Raw genomic sequence first — 11,039 nt, forward strand, 5'->3', positions numbered from 1 at the left:
TTGCTGAAGTGCATTACATGTAAATTACACAGGGCTCGCAACTACAATGTGTGTTGTGGATTTTTTTTTTTCTCTCTCTCTCTCTCTCTCTGCTGGCCTGTTCGGGCCATTTGAATTTATTCAAATCTGAACGTTTGGTGGCACCAAATAAAATGAAACATCACAATCACTTTTGAATCTTAGTTGCCTGATTGGGCTGCCAAGAGGTAACCTTTTCAGAAGTTTGGTAGCCCGACATGGTGTCTCCAGGCCACCTGGCCACTGCTAATGTTGAGCCCTCCAATACAAAAGATGTGGATTCCAAGTCATAGTGCTGCAATATTGCATGGCACAAACACACATGCACTAACCTTAACTTATTCATCAGTAAATCTTGGTTGTTGTCATAGACAATACATATGCTTTGCACTTCCTCACTGCTTCCATAGTAACAAAAGCTACCATGCAGTCTGAGTAGTATGTGTTTAAATTAAGTGAGTTGTAGCAATTTATATGCAATCATAGGATGTCAAAAAATATATACATATATATGTGCACAATTTTATACATATACATGTACAATCAATGGATCTTACAGTATAACACAGGTGTAGTCTAAAAATGTCTGTTCTTCCTGATGCTCTGAAATTTAACAAAGTGGACTCATACCCAAACTAGACAAAAGAGAGCATAAAACAGCATCATGAATCACACTGCCGTCTCACAGAGTTCAGTTGTTATTTTCTCCACCTTTGCCATCGAGGTGTTTGGTGTTTTGTTTCTTTTTCGTCTTACACACGGTCAAATTTTCCCCCCACTTACAGGACATTGTGTCTCTTAACCATGTTTCAGCAACTGAACCCACACAAGTGAGCCCTCACGCTGCTTTATGAGGATCACTGTCCAGAGAATGGACCGTCGGACCCATCAGATGCGCCTCTCTAGTACTCTGACACCAAGCAAGGAGGTCATAATCCACCCAGGTTGATGTGGTGCTCATTTTTGATGTTCTGTCCTTGTTCCCACTTCCGAACTGCAAGACATGAAAATGCACAGAAGAACAAGATTGATAGCACTCATCCTTACATGCTTACACAACACACACACACATACACACACACACACACACACACACACACTGTATCCAGGGAATCTATATGTGTATGCTCTTTCCTAGCGTGAGAGCAATAGAGTCATCTTAAAGACACTGATCGATATATTGTACATGTAATATTGGTTGCTGAATTTCAAAAAAGTCAATTCTATTGAGTTGAATAATGAATTAACGATGGAAATTGGATAAAGAAATGGTGAACTATAAATCTGTTCTTCCTTATTTATCATAAATTATGCTGTCATCATTCAGATTTTTATGCATACGTGTCACAATGCCAGTTAACTGTGATTTTTTTTTTTAAATTCTCATCGTCGCTGTCAATGGGATATCGGTAAATTAAGTTCCATGGTAAAATGACAAACAGGCACGGAAAGCAAACATGTAAAAAGGACTACGCACGACAAGAACAGTCAGGGGAGGGCTAGGGACACAGAACAAAGAAAACAAAGGGGGAGGGTTGGAGGTCATGGGCAAGGAGCCCAACAAATGTAAAGGGATGGGGATAAAAGAGGGTGGACAGACAAAAGCAGAGGAGGGTCAGTGATGATCCCAAGGACAAAGGGGGCAACCTTTGAAGGATAATGATGAATAGGGAGGCAACATCAAACAAGATAAGGAACGACAGAGGGATAAAGAAAAGAAGAGATTTCCTTCATTTTTGGCGGCAGTGAAAATAATTTTGAACCACTTTTTGTCTCCACAGCTTCATTCAGACAAAATGTGAAATAAAATAGGTAGCATGAGCGGACAATGCAGCTCTGATTTGTTAAACTGAAAACATTCTTCACTTTTAGATTGACACTTTGCCACATCTCTCACTGTGCCAGCACATGACTGCACAAAGCAACAGGCTCACGAATGAAGATTTCTTAAGTTCCCATCACACTTTTGGAATGCATGCAGGAAGTACTAATGATCTTAAACCAAGATTTCCACATTATGCTATTACCTCCAGAGAGGGCTAGTAATGATGAAAAAAAAACCCCAAACAAACGATGTCACTGTGGCGACTGGTATGCTTCCGCCATTTAAAATGGTTCTCCCAATAAGTCTAGGCAGGATGGTGTCTCACCTCCCTGGTCTAGGGTATGTCTTGACAATGTGAGCTGATAATTTCACATAATCATTAAGTGACAAACAAGGCAAGTGCCATAATGTGTCTCGCCCATTCGCGTAAAAGAAATTGTAAAAAGAAACTGTTCATAAATGCAATGACATGTTTTGAAAGAGGTGTAAAAAGTATCATTATTGCTATTATTGTGATTACATTAAAAAATTCACAACAGGGATGGCAGGATGAGCATTCAGATCATTATCGCCACTGCCAGATTTTTGTCCTCAGTGATGGCAGTGTGCAAATACACATCTTACCAACACGAGACAGCACCACACAATAATGTACCCCGGGGTATAACGGTACCCCGGGGTACCATGTGTTGCATCATTTGCAGGCCTATAGCAGCACCGGAAGTTTCCATGACCAATGTTCAGTTCCTGGCCAAAGCAGGATATGAGGGCAACTTCTTAGAAACATAATAAAGAGACATCTACATGTACATTGTACTTGTAAACCCAGCTAGCCTATTACAATTATCCCAGTCTTCACTTTATACATGTACTTAGGCATCATTATGACCAAATAGGTATACCAGCAATGGTAAGGGAGAAATGAGAAAAATGACAACAGAAAGACAGAACCGACAAGCACAAGAGATGTATCTTTTAATAATGTGAGAAACAACGCAGAGTATATACGAAACATCCACAAAACATTAACCCATTAGTAACTGAACCACCCCAAAACTGCCTGTCTTATTACTCCCTATAATAAGGCCCGAAACCTCCCGTAAGTTTTTTTAAAAATAGTTTTATGCTTTCATATGCGTAGAATATGATCATGTAATTTCAGAGGTCAAAGGTCAACAAAAGTATGTCTGAATTCTTTTTGTGGCGCACCATTCATTTAATAGAGTCTTAATAGGCTTTGAAATGAACATACCAGTAATGACAGACCAAAACAAACATGCAGTGAACCAATTTACATGAATTAGAAAAGTTGTTGAAATGAGAGTAATATTGTTGTACCTCTAGGAAACCATAGGCCATTAATAGTTATATGGAATCTTTAGTTGCTAAAGGGTTACTAGTAAATAAATTAAATCCTCTTGGGACCATCATATCAAAGCCCTACTGAAATATACAAAGTTTACCCACAGGGCTGAGGGATTAAAGCAGAGAGAGAGAGAGAAAAACAACAACAACAACAAACAAACATTGGTTCCCAGTACTAAAACAGACTGCGAGGTAACTGGTGCATGGGTTTGTACTGCACAGACCTACATACAATGTACCTGGCAAGGACACCTCAACACTCACTGTCTCCGTGTATCTTTGTCTCCACCACAATCTGTCAAATGATTCATGCTGCAACCTAGTCATACTGGCATGAGGCAAGAAACACTTTTTCTTCTTTCCTTTTTTTTTTCTCTTCAATTTCTTTACTCCCCTGCCACAACACTGGGATTTCAAAGACCATGCCAGATGTTAAAATCCCATGTGACCCACCACCATGCCGCCCTACCAAATTCACATGCACTGCAGCTAAATAAACTTGAATATATTTGATCATATTACATAAAGGTCATTTGGCTGATATAAAAAGATTTGGTGTCAGTTCAAAAATTGAAAATACCTCCTGTTCAAATCTGTAAAGCTAAATGTGACCCTGCATCACAAAACCACCCAAAAGTTTCCATATATTATGGATTTCAAGTGAACGGTGCGCAGCTTTCCTGCCTAACCTATCTAAAAAAAAGAGAAAGAACGTACACAGTCTAAAAGAGTGTTTACTCAGAAAAGAGGCTCTGAAGTTCAGGGTCTATTTAAGTGCTTAGACTTGCACCAAGCTGTGCTCAAAGTTTTCGTCACTTACATCACAATCGATACAAAATCTTGGGATGGTGGTTAGTATTAATAATGATAACCTATGAAACATAATTTCAAGAAAATGTGATAAGAAACAGGAAAGAATGATAAGAAATAAGTAAGACTAACACAAAAGCTTTAAAAACCACAAGAACAGGTATTGAAAATTTCAAGATGATTATATTAGACTTCAGCAACAGCTTCTTGCTTTTAAGGTAACTAAAACCCATTATAAAATTAATCTGGATTAAGTGAAAACAGCAAATATATATTAGAACACATCAGTGAAAGTTTGAAGAAAATAGAACAATCAATTAAAAGTTGTGTAACTTTATGAGGTTTTGGTGTTGTTAATGTTGGACAAGAGACTACAGTTCATAATGTCTAACATTGCTGCCTTCACTCAATCCACAATTGTAGAGTTGTTATCCTTCAATCTAAGTTCATGATGCCAAGCAACTGATCTTGTTCTGACAGTAGAGACTCTCATGTATTAATTTCAAGATCTTTGTGTTAATTTGCCAAATAAATCAACTCCTTTACTGGACCCCATGTATCCTTTGTGACTCTGAGAAGTATTTTGCCGCTCACAAGTCTTGAATACTGTATAAGCTGCCCACAGATATTTTTGTGCATTAGGAGGTCACAGATTTTTTTTTGCGAGATGTTGTTTTCGTGAATTGATACCATTGTTATTTTAAATGCATTGCTACTCTATCTTATGCCAACATTTTCGAGTGTGGTTAAATTTGCAATCCAACTGCGATTCACAAAATTTGCGAAAATTAAACCCTTGCGAAAATAACAGCTTATACGGTACAAAAGTTGCGCAGTCTGACTTCTACATTAATGACAAAACCTACCATTATAGTACGATTCCAGTTGCTGCCTCAGTCGGACTTGCTTCAACTCCTCTTGGTATCTTATGTTGGCCTGATCCTGTTGGTCCTTGGCAGTCTTCTTCATAGACAGCATACGCACGATAAGCCCCTTATTTCTAAGTTAAGCAAGGGAACAGATGTGAAAGCATGCATGTAGACCACATTACCATCATAAGTTTTTGCAATGCACATTACAAACACTTCTGGAGGACAAAGCAATATTTTGTTATGTATCACACATTCTGCTGGGACTGAGCTCAAAATGTATTAAGAACATGTGTATTAAGAACAAGCGTTAAGTATACTGACAGCCACAGAATGATGCTATCGTCAACACATAAGTACACATAGTACTGTAAGGGGTAATACTCAATGCTGATGACAAATGAGAAGTCATCTCCTTTAATAATTTGTGCAACATCTGTCATGCCAATACTGGCCAGATGACATACATTTGTACTGTCTTGTTCTACCTAAAACTATGCTTATACCATGTTCCCAACAGCCATAGCATTCTGGTTTCAGGCCACAGTGGACAAAACAGGATGGACATGAGACATCACAAGGGGACGGAATGAGCAAATGTGTCAGGCCATGACAGCAGTGGGTGCCGTGCCAGATCTATAAACTGTCAACAAATATGCCAAAGCAGTCACTGCACATACGAAACACAACAAAATGTGACAGCATGTAATAGGCCATGAAAAAACTTGGAGGCAGTCGTAGTGGGATTTGATCGGAAATACGTGTAGTCTAGCCAGACCAGATGTCGTGAGAACATCATCTGATAACTACAGTGTACATGTACATGTTCACTGAACTGAAGATTAGAACGGACATGACTAGAATACAGAGGGGAAAAATAAAGGAGAAAATCCCAACCATGTCGCACTTCATTTGGGGCAAACAGGGCTGCTTTAACCACTGGGAATATGGTGTAGTACAAATTTAAGACTTCTTGCTCAAAATTTCTGTTGACTGCAGTAGTTTTCCATATCCCTATTCCAAACGTAAATTACCTTTAGAAATAACTCTTGTGTTAACATCTGATGCTAGTTCCATGTTTTCATTTGAAAACATTTGTTTAAAAACTTATACTGTGTTCAGTGTTATTATATTCCTACACTGAATAAATAGTATAAATTTTGTCTAGTACTGCTCATCACTGGGTGAAATACACTGGAGTGAATACCAACAGTATTGAAAGGGTTAAAAGATGTACTTCTTTAAAAAGGGAGCAAAATCAGTAAATCACCTATGCATCATTCACAGTATTTTAACATATTAATGCTACAATTGTATCCTTCTTTTCCCCTCTCTAAAGTGCTTACTTCACTGAGAATAATAGCCACTGTCCCCTGGCAATGACATTACTCTGTAATTATTATTTCTATCATCCTAAAATCTTTAAATCTTTTTCAAACATATTGGCACAAGTCAATTCTTTTTTTTAAGTTGATAACTATGATTCAACAGTGCAGAAATATTAATAGGACACTTACTTCTAATCAGTCATACTCACAGTCACTGCATATTTGGTTAGATTGTATGCATGTAATTGTAAAGACAAGCTTAAGTATTATGCATTCATGATTCAGCTAAGTACGAATGATACATTTACAGTGGAGGGGAGACATGTTTGTTCACACTCATGACTCATGATTACCTAAAGTTAGGCTTCAGGCAAGTTCTAAAAAATACTCTGATATTAAAGTACATTACTTGGTGATTTGGACTAGGGTGACACACACACACAAATAATAAAAGATATAATCATCGCATGTTGGAAAATAATTTCATGACATGAAAGCCATTGAGCCCTTTACTTTCAATCTGTTTACCCATACAAATGTATCAACTTGTGCATTATAAGCTACAGTGGGTGCTTTTGTTAAACTATATTCTGCTTTCCTGATTTAAGTGTAGTACATACATGTAGATGATCTCAATATTGTAAATGTATTGAAATTGAATAAAGATATCTGCAAAGCATTTATTTTGAATATCAAGAATGCTACACATCAGTACAACATGATACAGGTGGAAAATTTCTTAAGTAATGAAGATGATACCATAGCTGTTCACCTATCATGTATAGTTGGACCTACTACTCATCGACCACTTTTTGATTAAATATCTTTTATCTCAGAAAGTATCCCTCAGTTTCACCTTAATTTTATTCCACTCAAGGCAGAAAATACTGCAGATTCATATCCCGGGCTCAGGTTGTTGACTAGTACCATACGCCACAAACACAAGAGACCTTTTTGTACTGAACACCGGCGCAAGCTCATCATTTTAATCGAAGGCCCATTTTCCCATTGAAAAGCATGTAAATCAAGTGAATGGGCAAATAAGTGTTAACAATAATTATGTGTATTACTATTAATAATGAGGATTTTCTTCAGTTATGTCTCCTCTTGTTTTCTCAGGTTATTTACCTGTATGCCCCTAATTTCTCTTGTATTCATGTTCGAGTATTCCAGCATATTATGCCATGTCCCACGCGTACTTCTGATTGTATACACGAGAAAGTCATTGCACAAGGGTGGTCGATAAAAAAATACATTGTAGGTGGTCGACGAGTAGTAGACTTACTATACTGGGAGTTAACCTTATCATTGTACACCATTGTTGTTACCTAGGAGTCCTCTTCTCGAGCAACATGTCATTGAGCAACCATGTTAACCAGATTGCAAATGATGTCAATAAAATATCAAGATTAGAAAGTAGAAATTTATCTATTTGTGCCATGCTCTGTAAAGATGGCTGCATATCTCGCCTCAGTCCATCCAAAATTAAGAGTACATATATGCAGCATCAGTGCGGGATCCTCATCAGGCTCACCTACATGTACTGGTAATCAACAACAGAAATAGTCTACAGGAGAGCTCCTGATTACTCCTTTGTCATGTTAAATGTGGCCATCAGTGGACATTGTTGTGCCACAGAAGACAACACAGTCGACCCACCTATTTCTATAAACAATCCACCAGGAAAGTGTAACACTTGTACCTCTTGTAGATATATCCCTCCTTATGTCAAAGAAGCCAGTCATGCTAAGCAGAGATGATGACAACAGATTCATCATTCATCCCACTGCAATGCAGAACTCAAGCATACCTGCATAGTTACCTGCCTCAAACCACAGCATAGTCAACTGGAACAATGGTTGCATGAATGTAAAAAAGAAAAAAAAAATCAAAAAGCATAAAAATGAATTGGCGTAGCCACATTGCACAGTAGCATGCTCACTAATCTCTAAATGACAGAGACTCCAACTCTCCCGTTTCCAACGGGAGATCTCCCGCCGAAAGCCCATTTTTGCAAAATCTCCCGTTCTCCCGCTTGAGATTTGATTTCTCCCGCCCTGGCTCTGTGTCTCCCGGTGGAAAGGATTTCTTACTTATTGCTATCGTATGTTGAAAAAATAAGCCTTTAGATAGCACCAGAGAACATCAGAACCCTAGGAACTTCACGCTTCGCACACATCAACTTGGAGTCTCCCGTTTACAAGGGGTTTCGGGAGGGAGAATCTCCAGATCAGAAGGTGCTTTGAGTTGGAGTCTCTGAAATGATGAGGCTGTACAGTGATATCTGGATAAAATCCTGGGTAAAATCCGGAGAAGACAAATCCCAAGGCCAAGATGCAGCATGAAATCACACGCAGAAATTGATGAAAAGAGACCTGCTGGTTAAAAAAGGGAATTAATTAGATCTAGATGATGTATGTCATTGAGAGTAGATCCTGGTCATGATGAAACAAACAATGTAGCAGTGGATGCACCCTTTCTTTGGAATTTCTGTCAACTTCATAAATTTATTTTCTTCCTTTTTCAGGTACGTGTATGTAGATGTGCTGTGTCTAATGACGATTTGTTTGCCTTGATAAGGAATTTCATACAGTCCTCCCTCATTATTTAAACTTTTTAAAGTCTCCCACTCACAGAAAGCAGGCGATCACAGATCCATTTCTACTTCATTTTTATGTAAGTAAAATATGCACATGTAGCTGACAAACTTGAAGTTCTGAAGGACATAAATTTGGCGCCAATGCACTTTCGACCTTAGTTTCGTACTCCATTGGCATTGCCATTGGCCATCAGAACAATCACTGAATCAGATTCTCAGATTTGATTTGGCACAGCAACCCTATACTAGTATAAACCCTAACCCCGAGCATTTGAGGCGCTCCTTGTACACAGTTATACTGTGGGAGCTTCGCGTTGGTGTGTGGGGCTGGTCGCAATTTATATCATAAACCTAGCTACATTGCAGTACTAGACTATCTAGTAGGACTAGCTACATCTACAGCTCTTGACTTGAGCTAGGTTAAGAGTAGGACTCGGGTCCGATCCGGGAGTAGAACCCCTACTCGCATGCCAGAGAGTACATACTCTACCAAAGATGTGTTTAAATACTCTTTCATGCCTACAGCTGTAAGGCTGTGGAATGATTTGCCGGTAGACGTCATCGCAGCTCCATCCGTGGACGTCTTCAGGGCACACATCTCATCCAACTAGACCCTACTGGTACCAGTGGGTACTGGAACTAGCTCATTAAAGGGATGGTTTTTTTACTTGCACTTGTACATATTATGCACCGCCGGCTTCACATGCACTCAAGTTACACCTCGGCATAATATATCCAGTTTTGGACGTTGCTGAGTATCCACGTAGAAGTAGAAGTAGAAGTACAATATTTACAACAAAACCTTGACAATCTTGTTTGTTTATTTCCGTCCTAACAGTTAGACCCGTCCTCTACATAAAACAATCAATAAATTTACAGGAATCAGGATGAATAAGATGATTTTGTCTATTCTTATCAGGCTTAGCTATAAAAAGACAGGTGGTAACTTATTTGCTTATTAAACAGAAGTAGACCTAGGCCACCCGTCTAGGTAATAGTAGATCTAGAACTTCTTGAGTTTTGGTGAGCGGAAGAAAACATGTCATCAATATCTATACGTGGGACTGTTAATGAAAACGTCTTAATGCTCGTCTTTTGTTATGCTTACTTGCGAACGTAGAAAAAGAACCAAAGTGAAACCACGATGACAACCATGTAAATATTTGTAGCTTCATTCCAGTGGTCTATATGGACTTCTGGAGGGAGGCCATGGTTTTCTTCTGCCATGTCGAATTTCGAACTGATGTACGGTCTGCGGAGCGGAGGTAGATACTGTACCTAGAACCTGTAGAGTCTATACGCTAACAATCAATGCCAATATACACGTACACCGCGTACCGCAGCCAACCTTTGATCTCTGTTTTGATCGCGAGTTCTTGAGTTCGTGTTCGCACGCACCGCATCGAACATTGATCAAACGTGCAACGGGGTAACACCACATATTGATAAGGACACAATACATTGTGCTGCAAACATTGCCTGTTTGAAAAATAAACACCAACTCTCCTCAAAACAATCCGGAGAGATTACTATAGTATAATGGCAAGTCTCTCTTTAAGTTTGTCATAATATAATGTCCTGCCTTTTACGCCAGTCGCAGTACTGTTGTCTTTACAATAAGTATCGCCTTTTGCTTTAATTGCCAATATGCTTTGATAATACTTATGGGCTAGTTTACCATATCGATTCTACGCCAACAGAGATGTCTTCATTAAAAGATGAGCACTTTGTTCGAATTATCAGTTTTCAGAGTAGTAAACCAGTTTTAATATCATGTTCCTCTATTGGTAAGTTCTTTGTGAGCCTACCACAAGATGATGATAGGGGCCTACAGTGATAAATGAAAATATCTAATGTTAATCATTATGATATCCATTTAATAATGATCGTAACCATGGTAAGATAGCGAAACTGATCATGCTGATATAATTCAAGAATTCCATTGTTATGTTTGTTCAGTATCTAAAGTTTTTTTTTTCACTTTGAACACACTAATGAATCCTTAGAAATTTTTTTGAAGCCAACTGAAACATTTTACTTTCTTTTAATCGAATTCGGAAACATGGTTGAATACAGTCACCATGCAATATGTTCAATATTTCAAACATATACAAAGTACTCCTAATGATCCAGGAAATCAATGTGGTACAGAGGCAAAGTGGCTGTTTTTTTTTTATTCACTTTATTCACGCAATCCTTTTGTACGTGTATTCTTGTCACCTTGC

General features: G+C 38.5%; 1 protein-coding gene across 1 annotated transcript; it reads right to left on the reverse strand.

Moving 5' to 3' along the window:
• Positions 1-608: 608 nt before the first annotated feature.
• Positions 609-10,119, reverse strand: LOC139740694 (small integral membrane protein 19-like). Its single transcript, XM_071651264.1, has 3 exons — positions 9,923-10,119; positions 4,885-5,018; positions 609-1,012 (listed from the first exon to the last, which is right to left on the reverse strand). Exons 1-3 carry the CDS (start codon positions 10,039-10,041, stop codon positions 948-950), a joined length of 318 nt encoding a protein of 105 aa, XP_071507365.1. The 5' UTR covers positions 10,042-10,119; the 3' UTR covers positions 609-947.
• Positions 10,120-11,039: the final 920 nt, after the last annotated feature.

The sequence above is a fragment of the Diadema antillarum genome, unplaced genomic scaffold (assembly GCF_040938485.1).
Source record: "Diadema antillarum isolate AM-2024a unplaced genomic scaffold, OU_Dant_1.0 seq00000872_RagTag, whole genome shotgun sequence".
In the NCBI taxonomy this organism is placed as follows: Eukaryota; Metazoa; Echinodermata; class Echinoidea; order Diadematoida; family Diadematidae; genus Diadema; species Diadema antillarum.

Coding starts and splice junctions, on each gene's coding strand:
- LOC139740694 (XM_071651264.1), bottom strand. CDS start 10,041: ATGGCAGAAGAAAACCATGGCCTCCCTCCAGAAGTCCATATAGACCAC. Junction 5,019..9,922: donor TTCTTTTTCTACGTTCGCAA/GTAAGCATAACA, acceptor TGCTTAACTTAG/AAATAAGGGGCTTATCGTGC. Junction 1,013..4,884: donor ACTGGAATCGTACTATAATG/GTAGGTTTTGTC, acceptor CATGTCTTGCAG/TTCGGAAGTGGGAACAAGGA.